At 43.7% G+C, this 17,676-nt stretch overlaps 1 protein-coding gene across 1 annotated transcript in view; it reads right to left on the bottom strand.

Moving 5' to 3' along the window:
* Nucleotides 1-302: 302 nt before the first annotated feature.
* Nucleotides 303-17,676, bottom strand: part of LOC147882189 (uncharacterized) — a 53,299-nt gene continuing 35,925 nt past the window's right edge. Inside the window, exons 5-7 of the mRNA XM_087401861.1 lie at nt 3,314-3,367; nt 3,058-3,145; nt 303-698 (exon numbers count right to left, since the gene is read on the bottom strand). Of these exons, the coding sequence (XP_087257987.1) occupies nt 604-698; nt 3,058-3,145; nt 3,314-3,367 (237 nt within the window). The 3' untranslated portion in view covers nt 303-603. The remainder of the gene's footprint in view (nt 699-3,057; nt 3,146-3,313; nt 3,368-17,676) is intronic.

Raw genomic sequence — 17,676 nt, 5'->3', positions numbered from 1 at the left:
CTAACTAACACTTGAGTACTTTAGAAATTTAGATAGAAGCTGCATAACCAGCATGTCATTTATTAATTTCAGAGGACTTCATCACTCCTTTACAAGAAGGTTGTACTGGAACATTATTGTCAGATCTATTCCTGTTGAAATAGCACTGAAAGCTCTTTTGTGCACTTAGTTCTGTCACGCCGAATCATCCAGTTCAAGTGTATGACACTTCTCTAATTGCTAAAAAGGACAACCGATGAGACATGTAGTACATAGAGACACACTCTGACGAAATATCACCTATTTTATTCAATTTTCTTCCGCATTTCACTGCAACGAGACTCATCAACAAGTTGCTAGATAATGATATGCTTGAAGTTGTCCTTCAAGAACGCACTGAGACTGCACCGATAAAGCCAAAACACCACAGCAAGTACAGTTGACTGCCATATTGCAAGGATACTCCCATGGGCGGAAATCAATATGCAAGGAAAGTTGGGCTAGTGATTGCGCAAGCGGCCTGGTATAGTGGCACACGTTTGTTGTGGTCTGCTGTTGTGGATCTGAATGACCAGACCAAGAGCCAGAAATACTTTGGCCGTATATGAATAAGAAGTTATATGCTCAGGTACTACGTTGCAGCATTGGAGGCACAAGCCAGTCAGTGGCAGCCATATATCCAATTGATCGAGCTAAGCCTTGCTTCAGGTTTTCTGAGCCTGCAGGAAAAACGATACAATCTACATCAGACTATTTAGATAGGTCTGCATGAGTACACTTTAAAAATTACTGATGCAAACAACTTCTGCATGTTTTGAGTTGTTAACAGAAACAGCATTCAATTTGGTAAGAAGCGATTATATATGTTGTCGTGAGTGAATACCAAACTGCACTCTTTTGATGGAGTTATATACACTGAATACACTAATGTAATATTATGGTTCTGCTGTTGGTCAGCCAACGTGATACCTATATATTTATTGATTGCATCTGCTGATGATCTAATGGGGATCTCTCACTAAGCTCAGTTCGATGGCAGGAACAGAATTTATTTTAAGGTTAATGCCATGTTCCATTGATACAGCATTCTGAGAAATGTTCTTGAAAGTTTTGTGAGACCTAACTATGAGATAGCGGCATTTCTTCACTCGTCTCAAGTTTTGCCTAGGTAATTGCTGCTATATAAAAGCTTCTGGTAGCTTAAGAATTCTCTCCATGACTGACTGCTGTATGGCAGTATGCTGCATCTGTATGTGGGAGAGTGTTTTTATCTTCTTGCCACCTAGATTATAATGACTGATATGGGTTGATAATAATCTGAGTACTGTAAGTCTCAACCATTAATCTTGTGATAAGGTGCTGCTAGCATATCATGGCTAGTATATGTTTATGGGAAGCTGCAGCTACCAGGGATGTATCTGTCAATGAAGTCCAATGATGAAGTCACATGGATTTGGTAATAATAAGCTATCCTATAGATGCACGTGTGGGTATATCTATTACCTTTAATTGCCAAGTTACTCGAGTGTGGCAATAGCATGTGAGCAGTGATTGTTGACTCCGGTTGCTTCTTTTCACTAGGGAGTATGATTAAATATCTGACCAATAAGAGGCATGCAAGACTACGACAGGGGGGTTTTCAAAATCTTTGGAACTGGGGTTCATTACAGTGGCTATTAGAAAGTAGATTGATGTGCCAGGTAGCTTGGCTGTGCCAGATGGAAGCACTACATGGAATTTTCCACACTTTAATATAGACTTATAAATATCTGGTTTTAACCAAAACAGTTCAGCTAGAACATAAGGCCACAAATCTATAAAGAAAAGTTGGATCGTTGTAATAGCTGGTGAATATTCTGAGATTTGAAAGGCCATTAAGGGCTACTACTATATAGGATGTTTGGGGGTTATCCTGCTCAGGTTAACTGTTTAGCTTCTGGAAAAAGTTTAGCATTTACTAGGAATGTTGCATTTGTATTAAAATTTTGCATTTAAATTTATTGCTATTGCTGTAATTATATCTTTGAGATTGGAATATGTACACTAATGTAGTGCAGGTAAATGGATTGCTTGATGCATGTAGGTATAGCAGCTACTGTCATGTTATGATTTTTCTTGGGATTAAGGTTAAGTCGGTTATAAATTCTACTCTCTATCTGCATGTCATGCACTTACCTCATATGCATAATGGTAGAATGGACGATTGGTTCGAACCCCTATCTATTTACCAGTCTGGCCGTATTTATGCTAACTGCATGGGAAAAGTCATAATTGGGTTTATGGTTTCAAGGCTTCTAAAAACGAAGAATAACGATTACCATAACCCAGGAATCTCCTTTAGGACACAGGATTTTATCACTTCAAATAGAAATTGGTAATTGGACATGGAACTGAAATTGGTAAGCACTGAATCAACTCATAGATATATACTTGCTGCAAGTTGTCTTTTAGAAGGACACTACTGAGCATAACATGTACAGCGATGATTTTAGCTAAGGCACAAGCGACAAAGATGGGGTTTTATGATTACCAGGAAATTAGACCCAGCTGATTCCCATACTACTCAGGACTGCAGAGCCTCTTTGGAGAGCTTAAGTGGCTGGTTTACCTTGTTGCAGGAACACCAGGTTTTTACCCTTATGATTGTCTGATTGATGGATGCACAATCATACATTGTTGCAAAGAGTAAGATCTTGTTAGTTCGATTCATGTATGAATGAATTGGAATGACATAGGTTTCTTTCACTTCTTCACTAAAACTATATCAGCTGGCATCCTGATTCCTGATGAGCTTTAATGCTTGTAAACACATTGTAGTTTTATTGTCTCTACCTTTCAGTGAGTGAGGCACCTTGACACAAAACTACTACTAAGTGATTATTGATGCTTGCAAATGCCTTCCCTCACCTGGCAGAAAAGATTTGATATAAACCCCTATATCATCTGAGCCAATGCATATTGAATGCATAAAATAACTGTGTAGGTGATTCTTTCCATTGGAATTGATTGATTCAGAAAATATCCTTTCTTTTGGGTCTGTACACAATCAATTAGAACAAATCAGGGTGGGCAGCACACCTTGAAGATTTGATTGAACTTCCAATAAAAATTTCATCAATCCTCTGCATGAATCTCCAATATCTAAGGCAGTTTGATGCAATCTTTCCTGTCATGAAAAAAGTTTTAAAGAATGAGATCTCTCCTACCTGAAAAATTAATTCAAATCCGTTTTTGCCCCCCCCTCCCCCCTCCAATTTTATAAAAAGAAAACAACCCAGTCAAATCCAAAAACAGGATAATTTGTAGCTAATAAAGTCTTATTCTCATCCATTACCACTTCTTCTGAGCCACCCGTGTTTCCATATAGAGGATCATCAATGTCTTCAAGCTGTACATAAAACATACACGGTTCAAAATATGCAGAAAATGAGTTCTTGCAGATATATGTGTAGGTGAATAGTAAAAACATAGCTACCTACTGCCGGGAGTATCCTCTACTTTATCCATTTTACAATATTGTCAACAATACAAGGATTCTGACCCTCGAGAAGCAGCCGATATTTACCAACGTATAAACCCTGGATTACCATGGTGATACAGCAGATGAACAAGCACCCACGATTGGCAAAACAATACACAATGGAGTATCAACAAACATCTGTTCAGGTATGCCAATGAACAGTATAGGCCCCGTTTTAATTGTTACCTTTAAATGATTGAAATCTGATCATGTTCTTGTAGGGGCGATGTGCAAAAGAGCAAGTACAGGAGTCAAGGGAGATAAGCCGTCACGTCAACTAGATAGAAAAAAATGAGAAGTACATAGTACTTGAAGGTAGACCCTAGGACTAAGTGTCCTAGGTGTCACATAGGACTAAATGTCCTACGTGGCATAAAAGGCACTAAAACACTAAGTGCCTATAACTATGCCTACAAGGCACATACCATGGCCCATAGGGCATCACTAGAATCGGGAGAAGATGGCCTACAAACCCCCCTCCATGGTATGGGCTGAAGTATTCTGGAAACGTCTCAGAATACCTGGTATTTTTTGGCCATGTTGACACATGTTCATCCAAAAGGATATAGCCACCTATGAATGTACAAGGTATGTCAGATCATGTAACAAAGGGAACCAAGTGTAAAGCCTGCCTGAAGACTTCGAACTTTAGACGAGGAAGTGCCTTTGTAAACATATCTGCTATGTTGTCCTCTGTGGGAAGGTAGGACAACTCTCTGTCTCCTGCTAACAACCGCTCTTGAACATAATGATAGTGAACTTCAATGTGCTTGCTAAGCGCATGAAACACTGGATTACACGCAATGGCCAAAGCACTTTGGCTGTCAGTGTAGACCATAGTGGAGGATGTCTGGCGAGTACCAAAATCTGTAAGTAATTGTCGAAGCCAGACACACTCTACTGTAGCAGTGAAGGCTGCCCTGTACTCAGCCTCACAACTAGATGTGGCAACTGTTGGTTGCTTCTTGCTGAGCCAATAGATACATGAACTACCAAGCAAAAAACAATTGCCAGTATGTGACACTTTGGTGTCGGTACAACCTGCCTAGTCACTATCCGTGTAAGCATGCATGGTAAGTGAACCCTGATCACCATAAAAGAGGACTAAATCTTGAGTGTCTCTGAGATATCTGAAGACTCTCTCCACTGCCTGCCAATGCTGTGAACTGGGCATGTGCATGAACCTGCTGAGCTGAGATACTGCATACTGTAAGTCGTCTGGTGTGACATAAGTAAATAAGACATCCAACAACCTGCTGGTAAAGGGTGATATCACATGGTGGGCTCCCATCATGAGTTGAAAATTTGAAGCCAGGGTCCACTGGAGTAGGGATTGGCTTGCAATCCTCGAACTGAAAACGATCAAGGAGCTGTCCAATATACTTGGATTGTGACATCATGATACCCCCCTCAACATGAGCAAATTGAATGCCCAAATAATAGTGTAGCTGTCCCATGTCTGACATTTCAAAAACCTGCTGCAAATTAGCCTTGAAAGTTGCAATATGCTGAGTATCTGGGCCCGTGATTAGCATATCATCCACATATAAAATCAGCACTAAAAACTCAAATCCACTCCCACGGACATAAAGAGTGGGCTCTGTGGGGCTATTCCGAAAACCAAGGGATAGTAAGTGTGCATGAATTTTGGCATACCATGCCCTGGGTTCCTGCTTCAAACCATAAAGGGCTTTTCTAAGCCGGCATACCTTGTTTTCAGAATAACAACCTCAAAGCCAAGAGGTTGTGTCACATAAACTTCTTCTTGCATATCCCCATGAAGAAAAGCAGTCTTGATGTCAAGTTGGTGCACTTGCCAATGGTGATGGGCTGCAATGGCAATGACACATCTAATAGTAGTAATCCTAGATGTAGGAGCAAAGGTCTCCTCAAAGTCAATGCCTTGTTGTTGGGTATACCCTTTTGCAACAAGACGGGCTTTGTGTCGATCTATACTGCCATCAGATTTCCTTTTTAATTTGTAGACCCACCGGGTACTAATGGCATGCTTGCCGGGAGGGAGATCTACTAATTCCCATGTGTCATTTTTTGCAATGGATTGTAACTCAGCTCTCATTGCATCCAGCCACTCTTTGTTGTCAAAAGCATCTTTATGGCACAAAGGCTCTTCATTGCAAGCTGTAGCAAGGAGTGCAAACTCAAGAAAGTGACCATGCCTCTGTCTATTCCCTAATCTTGTCCGGGCAGCAAAAGGTTGATCTTGTTTGCTGTCCCTCAATGTATCAAGAAGCCATCTGGGAACTTGCCTTTGCTGTCTATTGACAGCTCTTTCTTCAATCACTGCATCATGAATAGTAGGATCATTTTATGCTGGAAGAGAAACCTGCAAATCAGCATGGAGTACAGGCTGATCATTGCTTGTTCGAGGGCCTGCAGGAGGCTCATGTTGCTGGTCAAAGTCCCCCTCTGCGGAAGGAAGAGGTAACCAAGAGTCAAAGGCATCAAACATGTCAATTTTTTTTAGCTTCGCAGTCCACAAGAGGAGAAGCCGAATGTTCAGCAAAGATTACATCTCTACTGACAATAATCTTCCCAATATTTGGTTGGTATAACCTATACCCTCTGCTCTCCTGGCTGTAACCAATAAATATGCATTTGATTGCCTTGTCATCAAGTCCCCCTCTGCGGAAGGAAGAGGTAACCAAGAGTCAAAGGCATCAAACAAGCTTTGCAATCCACAAGAGGAGAAGCCGAATGTTCAGCAAAGATTACATCTCTACTGACAATAATCTTCCCAATATTTGGTTGGTATAACCTATACCCTCTGCTCTCCTGGCTGTAACCAATAAATATGCATTTGATTGCCTTGTCATCAAGCTTATGTCTCAGCTGATATGGTACATGAACATATGCAAGAGACCCAAAAACTCTCGTGTGTGAAAGTGAAGGCTTTCTGTCTTTCCATGCTTCATAAGGTGTAATAGTCTTCAATGCCCTTGTAGGTGATCTATTCAGCACATAGTTAGCACACATCACTGCATCAAGCCAAAATTTATTGGGCAAGGACTTGGCCTTAAGCATGCATCTGGCCATCTCCATAGTGGACCTGTTCTTCCTTTCAGGAACAAGATTATGCTGAGGAGTGTAAGGAGTAGTGCATGAGTGAACAATGCCTCGTGAAGACAAAATTGCATCAAACTCCTTTAACATATACTCTCCCCCCCTATCTGTGTTAAGGGTGACAAGCTTGCATCCTGATTCATTCTCAACCATATTCAGCCACCTCTGAAAGCATGAGAACACTTCAGATTTGGCTTTTAAAGCATATACCCAACAATATCTTGTGAAGTCATCAATGAGAGTCATGAAATATTTGTACCCCCCAATGGCATTTGTCCTCATTGGGCCACAGACATCACTGTGCACTAGCTGCAATTTCCTTTGTGAGAGTTTTGGACAATTCTTTTGAAAAGGAAATCGATGCATCTTACCCAAAAGACAACCCTCACACACATGTTTGGAAACTGTGTGAGTTTGAGGTACATCATTTGCCATGTCCCGTAAATGTAACTTGGCAAGAGCTCTATAATTGAGATGACCCATTCTCTAATGCCAAAGATGAGTTTCAGCAAGCTGTGAATCTGAAATAGCAAATACTTCAATAGAGAGTGCAGCTGAGTGATCATCAAGGTGATAAAGCCCCTTTTTCAAAGTGCCAGTGAGAACTATGGCATTGTCATCACGAAGATCATATACTAGGCATATGTATCCATCAAAAATCACTCTGAAACCTGAAGTGGCAATTGCTGAAATTGAAATCAAGTTGACTTCTATTCTAGGCACGAAGAGAACATTAGTCAGAGTGACAGGATGGCTTGAAATGGATGTGAGCTGCACATCTCCAGTTGCTTTTACAGCATAAGAGGCATTATTAGCACACGTGACAGTTCCCCCACGAGGTGCATTAGCTAAGGAATGGAACAACTGTCTGCAAGATGTGACATGCTTGGAAGCACCACTATCAAAATTGAAATCAAGTTGACTTCTATTCCAGGCACGAAGAGAACACTAGTCCGAGTGACAGGATGGCTTGAAATGAATGTGAGCTGCACATCTCCAATTCCTTTTACAGCATAGGAGGCATTATTAGCACATGTGACAGTTCCCCCACGAGGTGCATTAGCTAAGGAATGGAACAACTCTCTGCAAGATGTGACGTGCTTGGAAGCCATAGTTACCAGCCGAAACGGAAACGGAAGAAACGGGATTTCCGGGCCCCGCCGAAACGAAAACGGAAGAAACGGCAATATGATACAATTTATGTATAAAAATTTATTTTTTATACATGATATAATTATCAATAGAGTGCAAATCATACATAATACAAATTACAATTATCTATACTTGAAGCTTCATGAAGCCTTCAAGCATCAATGCATCATTCATGCCTCTATGATTCTAAATTCTTGAATGATGCTTCAATAATCTGAAATCAACATGTATCATGAGTCATGACTAACAAGTTTGGCATTACAACTTACAAGAATCTGAAATTTAGAAGTTTGAAGTACTTTAAAGTTTAAACTTAGCACACAAGTTGAAACTTGAAACTTGAAAGTATCCAATGTCCAGACTCCATAGATGATAATGATTCATGATCCACAAATTTCATGATCATGACTCATGAGTCATGCAAGACTCAAAATAAAAGCACCCATGGATGATATAAAAAAAAGCAACAGGACTACTGATCATCTGCATCATCCATGGACTCCTCGTCATCGTCATCCTCTGCGTCCTCAGATAAGCTTGAGGCATTTGTGTCACTGTCTGAAGAAGAATCATCAACATCAGGATCAGGACCATCGGGTGTAACTGAAGTACTAGTGTTACGCTCTAGCCGAGGTAGCATGACCTCGGAAGAATCAGTCGACATTTCCCTTAAAGGATCTATCTTTGTAATATATTTGTTTGCGCTTCATGTAAATAATCGGGAGGGAATTAATGTCAAGGTCCTAGGTGAGGCTGATAGCACCAGACTAGGTAGATCTAAGGCCAAGGGCCTAGTGCAAAGATTGTGCCTAGGGGCAAAGGAATTAATGCATCCCAAGAGAGGGGTGAAATGTTACATTAGCAAGGCCCTGTATGGATGACCCGTGGCATCTAGATCTATCTAGGGAATTGGGGCTTGTTGAGGCTAGAGAGAGAAGAGAAGGAAATTATTCACGTAAGATTTCAATGGAGAATCTCTGTCTGCTCGTCAGCCTCAGCAAGATTTGGCTGGGAGGTGACTCATGGTGCTGCTCCCGTGATATGAAGTAGAGATTAGATAGTTAGTTGTTACAATTGGTATCAGAGCCAAGGCTACGAAGTGGAGGGGACTGGCTGACGATGGAAAGGCGTGGATCATTGGTGGCGAGTCGTCCAACGGTGACCTTCACGTGATGGATAGAGGGGATGGTCGAAGTCCCTGAGCGCCAAATCGACGGGCTGACTGTGTGATGCTGCGACGTGACGACGGACAATTGGCCTACGCATCGATTGGCGCCAGACTACCTTAACGGAGATCCCATGCGGGCATTCGACGAATATGGAGGTCATCTACGACGGACGGAGGCTTGTTGACGGAGGCTTCTGAATCGTTGTTGGAGCGTGGGGATCCCGTAAGGCACTGATGGACAGCAGGCCTGGAGCCTAGGTGGAGCGGCTGGTAATCTGCAACGTCCACGAACTAGGAAAGGGGGCTGTTGGCGCTCCCGCAACTACAACGAAATCAGAGAGGGGTGTGCCCGTGACGACGGACACTAGGAGTTCGTGACGGTGCCTGATCAACACAGTGTGCTAGTCGAACGTCATCCGTCTCATCTTAACACCGTTTGGAACGCAGAGGTGGCGCAGAGCAGGCTGGCTAGCCCGGGGTCTGCTTCCTTGGCACACGTACGCTCAGCGATCTCCAACGCCATGCAGTCTGCTCGTAAGCAGTGACTGGGGCGACAATCCAGCGAATACGTCAGCGGTGATCTGGAGCGCACGATAGGCAAGGAGAAGAGGCCACGTAAACACAGATCGTATTGAAGGAAATCCAAGGCTGTGACTGCGGACGGTTGGTAGGATTTGCATGGAACCAAGAAGTGGTGAAATCGTTGATGACCAGGGAGCTTTCTTTGATCTCCATTAGTTTCGGGTTGTTGTTTTTTTTTCTTCTCGATTTAGTCGGGTGGTGCTCTACTTTCATAGACAGGATCTCGTGAATGATCAGCCTGCATGAGGCTTTAATGTTGTAGCAGGAACCGATTATGCCTGTGTGCTTCAATCAGAGTCAGTTTGCAGGAATTTCCCTAGTATAAGGAAAAGCGCCATCTAAGATATATGCCTGTGTTAAATGCCTGATAAGTGTGAATATGGGATTGCAAGAATTCCCTAGTATAGGGAATTGTGTCAGACTGTTAGTACACTGAATTGTGTCAGCTTGTAAATACAGCTTTCTAGTGGTGTTTAAAAATATTTTTTTTTAAAAAAACCCCAAATCAAAACAAAACAAAACAAGCCAAAACACCCACTAAACAGAATGGAAGCAAAGAAGGAGCTTCCAGGAGGGACCCTCGTAAATCAGGAGTCCGGCCGACCCAGCAGGTGTCGCGCCCAGTAGCTCACACTGTATCTGGCAGGATTGCATTGCTGGAGGATGCCTTGCAACAGTTGTTAGCACAGCAGTTACAAGCCAATGTATGGCAGTCCGAACTTAGGAGAGCAATACATAGTATGTCTGCCAGGACCTTCTCGAGAGGAGAAGGGAAAGGCTCCAATGGAACCGGAGTCTAGTGTCCATACGGTCGAGCCTAGGAAGGCTAAAGTGCCAAATATTGCCAATTACAGACCGGAAAAGTATTCTGGTCGGATGAACGACCGTAGCTCCGATGTCATTGAGACCTGGTTACACAAATGGGACGAGGCGTTCGCCATTTGTGAAATCAGAAATGACATTAAGAAGATCCATGAGGCCATCCACATGTTTAGTGAGGCACCGGATCGGTGGTGGATTAAACAACAAAAAGATGGTATAACATCCACTACCTGGGAGGGGTTTAAAAGAGAGTTCAGGAAACACTTCTTACCTCCTGACGAAGCATCCCGAGCTTGAGATCAATATAGGAACCTTCATCAGAGAAATTTATCACTGGCAGAATACACTTATAAGTTTCGAGAGAGTGTAATGAAGGTTGACGAACCCCTGCCTCAATCAATCCAAGTGAAAGATTTCATATTTGGATTGAACGATCGAATAAAAATGGAAGTTCGGGCTAAGTACACGAACACGTTAGATGATGCAATAGCTATAGCCCTGAACTACGAGGATGCCAAGGGCAGCAAGCCAAGTAGGTTTGCACAGGTTGGAACCCAGTATGGGTATCAGAAGAAATATGGGTTTAAGAAGAAGTGGACTAGTAGAGGGAGTGGTTCTCAGCCGAGTGGTCAAGCCAAGCAGGTGAAACCGGCTGAAACTCCTAAACCAAGTACCACCATTGGAGTGAAGAGGAAAGTAACCCCAATGGCAGCCCGGGCTTGGTCTAAGTCTCCCTTGAACCTAGAACAAAGGGAAAAAGCGAGGAGAGAAGGCTTATGTTTTGGTTGCCTTCAGCCTCATCAGTGGAAGGATTATCCACGTAACAAAGATCGTCGGATGGCTGAGATGGTGATCTCAGAGTGCGACGTGGAGATGGAGGGAAGTCCCAGAGCAGAAGAGATGCAGATTCAGCTAGCGGGATCTTCTCAGAGGTTAGTACCTTGTTTGTTATGTGTGTATGTTACTAAGCTAGTGATGAGTGCACCTGATAACATCCTATCTAAGCCCGCAGCAACGGGGTATACAGCCTTTAATGATACGGAGTTGATTAAAATGAAAGGGCAACTGGCCAATCATGATGTCATTGTGTTGTTTGACTCGGCGTCAACTCACAATGTGATTAACTCCAAGCTCGTGAAGAGGCTGATATTAAAGACAAGTCCATCTGACTATGCGTATACAGTCAGGATGGCAGATGGAAGTTCAACTGAAGTATGGGACCAAAGGGTTACCCAGTTGGAGCTTTGGATTCAGGACTATGCTGAGAAGCTTGATTTTGAAATGACCAAGCTTGCTCATGCAGATATAGCCCTCGGTATGGCGTGGCATTCTAGGAAGAATCCAGCCATTGATTGAAAAAAGCACGTATATTCAAGATGAATGATGTGCTTTATGTCTTGCGAGGTGAAAAAGATATACCTCAGGGACCGTTGGTTTCCGTGATGGAAATCCGAAAAGCTCAGGAAGAGTTTTTATTCCTTTGCACAGCATCAGTAGAGCCGGTTGATGATTCTTCGGCTAGCACTGATGTTACGCAAAGTGGTGAGATGGCCAAGATGGCTAATCTTATAACAGAGGAGTTCTCTGAATGTTTTAGGGATGAACTACCTTATGGGTTACCTCCAGAGCGGAAGATTCAACATAAGATTGAACTGATCCCGAGGGCAGAACCTGTAAATAGACCTCCCTACAGAATGAGTTTTACTGAAGAGGCGGAGGTGCGTAGACAAATGGAAGAATACCTCAAGTTGGGGCGAATCCTGGACCGAGGAACAATGCAAATACGAAATCGGAAGATACCCACGGTGTTGGTTGCATGGCATGGTCAGCCTCTATCTGAAGCTACTTGGGAATCCGTATATCAGTTGCCGAGAGTGTTCCCAGATTTTATCATCGAGGACGCTGATCTCTGAAGAGGGAAGGATTGTTATGCTCTAGCCGAGGTAGCATGACCTCGGAAGAATCAGTTGACATTTCCCTTAAAGGATCTATCTTTGTAATATATTTGTTTACGCTTCATGTAAATGATCGGGAGGGAATTAATGTCAAGGTCCTAGGTGAGGGCTGATAGCACCAGACTAGGTAGATCTAAGGCCAAGGGCCTAGTGCAAAGATTGTGCCTAGGGGCAAAGGAATTAATACATCCCAAGAGAGGGGTGAAATGTTACATTAGCAAGGCCCTATATGGATGACCCGTGGCATCTAGATCTATCTAGGGAATTGGGGCTTATTGAGGCTAGAGAGAGAAGAGAAGGAAATTATTCACGTAAGATTTCGAACGGGGAATCTCTGTCTGCTCGTCAGCCTCAGCAAGATTTGGCTGGGAGGTGACTCACGGTGCTACTCCCGTGATATGAAGTAGAGATTAGATAGTTAGTTGTTACACTAGCACCATCTCCAGATGGTTGAGTGTATGATCGTGTGTGGCGTGCTGGTGCTGACAGCTCCTCATACAACATGGTGTATATGTCCAGCTCCTCCCATGGGATATCTGGTATGGCCTTCATCTTCTCCACGTCCACCTTGTCTACATTCACTTGGCGAGGTTCGAGGCAGCCGGCGGCGAACTCAAGGAGACGCAGGTTGCAATGACAAAACACCAACCGCTCCAATTGAGCCGTGCTCAATCTGTTCCTCTTCTTTGTGTGAAAGAGGGCCCAAGTGCTCCAGTTCCTCTCACAAGGACCAGAACTGCAGTCCTGTGAGAGAACACATATAGCAAGGCGTTTCTGCCATAAGCCAATTAAGCACAGATAAGTATCAGGAACTTGATAACTTTAAACATATTTGTAGTAGATAAAACTTCAAATTACTTAACGACTAAGCTCTAACTAGTGGCGTTGGAACTTGTCTCTTAGACTCTTACCAAAGTAGGAGTACAGTTGCCATATTTCTCCCACCAGGAGACAGGTTGCAACTGTGTCTCTCGGAGCCTAGCCGTAGGTCGACCAAAGAAGAGGCTGTGATTGCGGAACAATAGAAGTTCATCCTCCATTCTTCGTTGCATCTCCAAGTCACCACCCCTCCAATTTTGTAGATACTGCTGCATCCCCTCCTCCAACTCGTCATTCTCATATTGCTCTTGACTGCGCCAGAGCGGATGCAATACATGTGCCACCGCATGGATTGGGCGGTGAAACCAATTCCACCGCTTATTCCATATAGCACGGATGGACTCAACCCTAAATCATGCCACAAGAAATTAGAATGCATTATGCATGCAAAATTCATAGACTATAGATAATAGTACATACATAATATATATCTGAAAATTCCAAGCTTCATGATAACAAATTGCAATTTAGCAACTGCAATAATTATACATATTACAAAAGTAAAAAGTCTTACTTATTAGGCGATAGGGAAGTGTTTCTGTTGAGGGCCTCTCCAATCTAGAGCCCTAATGTGCTTCCCTCCATGTCCGTGATGCGAAGCACCGTGTAGATAGGATTAATCGATTTGATTAATGCCTCCGCCTGATTCCACCAAGACTCATCCATGATCATGTGAAAAAATTTGATAGACTTTGCTTGGCCTCTATCATCCCAATCTCCCCACTCCTGAGACACAACCGTGCGCAACAAGCCCTGGCGCACTCGCACAAGCCTCTCCACCACTATGAACATGTAAGCAAACCTTGTGGCTGGAGGTTTCAATAGCTCAAGGTCACTGTAAGCCCGATAGATGCTGAGGACTTTGGGTCTCTTCGTGACAAACTTCACGATACTGCGGGCTGTGGAGAAGATGGCATCAATCCAAGGTATCTTCCCTAGGTCCTCGATCAAAAGATCAAGGCAATGTGAGGCATAGGGTGTCCACACAATCTTAGGGAACTCATCTTCTAACATGGCACCCATCGACACACAATTGCTGCCATTATCTGTCACCACTTGCAAGAAGACACTAAAATATGGCTCTCAAGAACATGGTTCCCTTGCAAGAAGACACTAAAATATTGTAAACATTCCTCTTGCGTGCCTCTGATCATCCATCGCATAAGAGTGTGCATCCATATTTTTTCCAAGTCTCTTTCAAGGGCTTCATTTGGTCTTCCACACATTCCCTCTCTCTTCTTAGCTCTCTTGTCCGCAAGGCCTTATATGTAGGCCCTTCCCATTCATACCCAATGCGGCTTATGGCTCTCATGGCCTTCCTCCATCGTGTAGTCTTCGCCACATGAAAGGGTATTGCACACTGTATGAAGAGCTTTGTGAGCTCACTAGTGGCCTCCTTCACTGCTTGCTTTTGCAAGCGTGCTTGAATGCTAGACCTTTGCAGTGATCCTCTTTTCCCCACACTAATTGATCCATGTGGCAAGGGTGTTCTTGTAGCACTAGGACCCACGCTCGATGTAGTTGATGCCCCTCTACTTCTCTTTGCAGAACCCAATGTGCTGGCATCATCCAATGGCTCAGTGTCAGCAGCCTCTTCTTCATCTTGCAACCCTTGTCCTCCACTTTTTGCAGCCAAGGCTGCCATACGCACACGCTTCCATTCTGTTAGGCCACCTTTCACTGGAGTAGGCACGAACTCACAAGGTCCTACATCCTTACTGGGAACACCTGCTAGATGGTCTTTCACCCGTGTGACAAATCCCATTTTGCTTATGCCGCAATAGTTGCATCTCCACTTCTTGGAGCCACCGCCTCCTTTATAACTATCTAGGAGGGAGACATGGACCCAATAAGCATCTCTCGGCATTGAGAAGGATGGAGAGGTGAGAAGGAGGATGAAGAGGTCACAAGTGAGAAAGGATGGAGAGGTAGAAGGAGGATGGAGAGCTCAGAGGTAAAAGAGGATGGAGAGGTGGAATGAGCCTGGAGGATCAGAGGTAGAAGTGAAGGAGGATGGAGAGGTTACAGGTAAGATTAAAGAGGGGATGGAGAGAAGAAGGATGGAGGGATGGAGTCTGGAGAGCAGGCTGCCAAGCTGAAGCTTGCAGGATGGAGAAGATGGAGCAAAGGATGAAGAGGATGGAGAGAGAAGGATGGAGGTACAAAGTCCAAGAGCAAAGGATGGAGGGATGGAGAGAGCTTAGAGAAGGTGGAGAGAGCAGCAAGGATGCACAAGAGGAGTGGAATGGGCTGGAGGCAGCGAAAGATGAAGCCAGGCGGCGAAATCACGTCTTTTAGGGTTTAGGGCAAATCAGGTTTTACAAAACGGCGTTTCGTTCCGTTTCGTCGTTTTCGTTTCCAGCCACGAAACGGCTGTTTCGTGCAACTATGTTGGAAGCACCACTATCAAAATACCAAGACTGAGCATCATTGGCAGTAAAGAATGCATCAACTTGGGAGGGATCAAGGAAGCAATGGATAGCCCATGCCCAATCATCCTAGAGAGCATGTGCATGTGAGGCATCTGCTGGCTCGTGGGATTCAATTGCATGTGAGGCTGCTTTCTTTTTCTCCGAGGCAATGCGCTTCTTGCATTCTGAAATTTCATGCCCAGGCTTGCGACAATAGTTGCATCTTTTCTTCTTTGACTTATCTGCTGTATTTTTAGATGCATTGGAGAAATTGCCACTATTAGGCCCATATTTAGGCTTGCCCGTAGGCTTGGAAGCCTTGCCTCTTCCTGTCTGCTGTGAAGCAAATGCATGATCAAGAATAATAGCTTGTCTATTAGCTCGACTTTGCTCTTCTTGCAGAAGCAAAGTGACTAGATGATCAAAAGAGTAGTGGTCTGGATTACCCATGGCCACTAATCGAAGGGTTGTAGCAAACCCTTGATATGTATCTGGCAGTCCATTCAATGTGGTACTGACAAGCTGAGAATTTGGCACCACCTCATCAATATTGGCAAGTTGTTCCATGAGGTCCTTGACCTTTGCCAAGTATGCATCCATAGAGTCACCTGCATTCATATTGACTTCCTGCAATTGCCTTCTTAAATATGCAACACGTGCCTCATTGCGAATCTGATAAAGAGAAGCCAATTTGTCCCAAGCATCCTTTGCTGTCTTGCAAGACCGAATGTGTGGAATAATGATTCTCTTGCATGATAAAGCAATACAGGAATGTGCATTTGCATCTCTTGCATTCCATCTTGATTGTTCCTGAGTTGGAGGAGCAGCAAAGGATAAGGCATCAGGAGGAGTATCCTCTACAAAGGGACCAGCAGTAGGGGCAGCTCTGCCGAGGGACCAGCAGTAGGGGCAGCCACTGTAGCATTGGCTGGCCTCAGATCAATCCCAGAAACAATATTCCAAAAATGCCTTGCAACAAGAATATGTTTCATGAGATAAGACCACATCGGATAGTTGGTGCCATCCAACTTATCATCTTCACGAAGAATGCCAAATAGATCATGATTGTTGCCGGCCATTGCAAATGGGATACCCTGAAAAGAAGAGACCTGTAAACACAAAAGCCTCAAGGCTATCATTGCAAAGAGCTGGCTGTCCAAAAATGACAGCAAATGTCTGCGAGTAAATGTTCTGCAAATTTCCAGCCCAAATCAAGGGGAAAATGCAAATTTGACCCAAATGTGACTATGTCAGGCAATGTTCACTGCAAAAAACAGCAAATCTGGCATTTAATGAGGGCAAATAGGCCAAAAAGAGGGCAAATACAGAAAAGCCCCAAATTTTGCTGAGATTTTGCAAATGTGACCCAATGTATTGCAATCTGACCCAATGTCCTGCAAATATGACCCAATGTATTGCAATCTGACCCAATGTCCTGCAACTGTGACTCAATGTCCTGCAATCTGACCCAATGTACTGCAATCTAAACAAGGAATTGCAGATCAAATCCCAAAACTCCAATGTTCTTGCAAGAAATTGCAACCAAAGGAGGTGAAAAGAACTGAAAGCCCCAAATTTGCCAATGTCCTACAAAAGGCCCAACACTGGTTCACAGCCAGTGCCAAAACCAGTACAGAACCTGAAGACAGTTTCGCACGTGCAAAACTGTACGGAACACTTGGAGCAAGTACAAGCTGTACGGTCAGCACTGTAGGGGCGGGTATCTTGTACGAAACTGCTGCTGTGCAAGTACAACTCTACGACACCAGTACAACGTAGTAACGATTGTACGGAGTAGGTACTTTGCAGATACACTTGTACGAAACATGTACAATGCACGGCGCAAGTACAACGTAAGGAGTAGGTACTACACAGGTACGTACGGATAAAACGGGCAGCTGGTAGAAGACGTACGAGATCTGACGAGGGATCCCTACGTATCTGTACGAACTTTTGTACAGTCATACGGGCTGTACGAAAGGGGGCGCAGGGAGCAATGACTGTAAGGGCGATGTGCAAAAGAGCAAGTACAGGAGTCAAGGGAGATAAGCCATCACGTCAACTAGATAGAAAAAAATGAAAAGTACATAGTACTTGAAGGTAGACCCTAGGACTAAGTGTCCTAGG

Source organism: Dipteris shenzhenensis, chromosome 30, assembly GCF_047967505.1.
Source record: "Dipteris shenzhenensis isolate YYH24624 ecotype China chromosome 30, Dip_SZ_1.0, whole genome shotgun sequence".
NCBI lineage: Eukaryota > Viridiplantae > Streptophyta > Polypodiopsida > Gleicheniales > Dipteridaceae > Dipteris > Dipteris shenzhenensis.
Note: the sequence above shows the minus strand (reverse complement) of the source record. Positions and strands in the feature narration are given on the sequence as shown.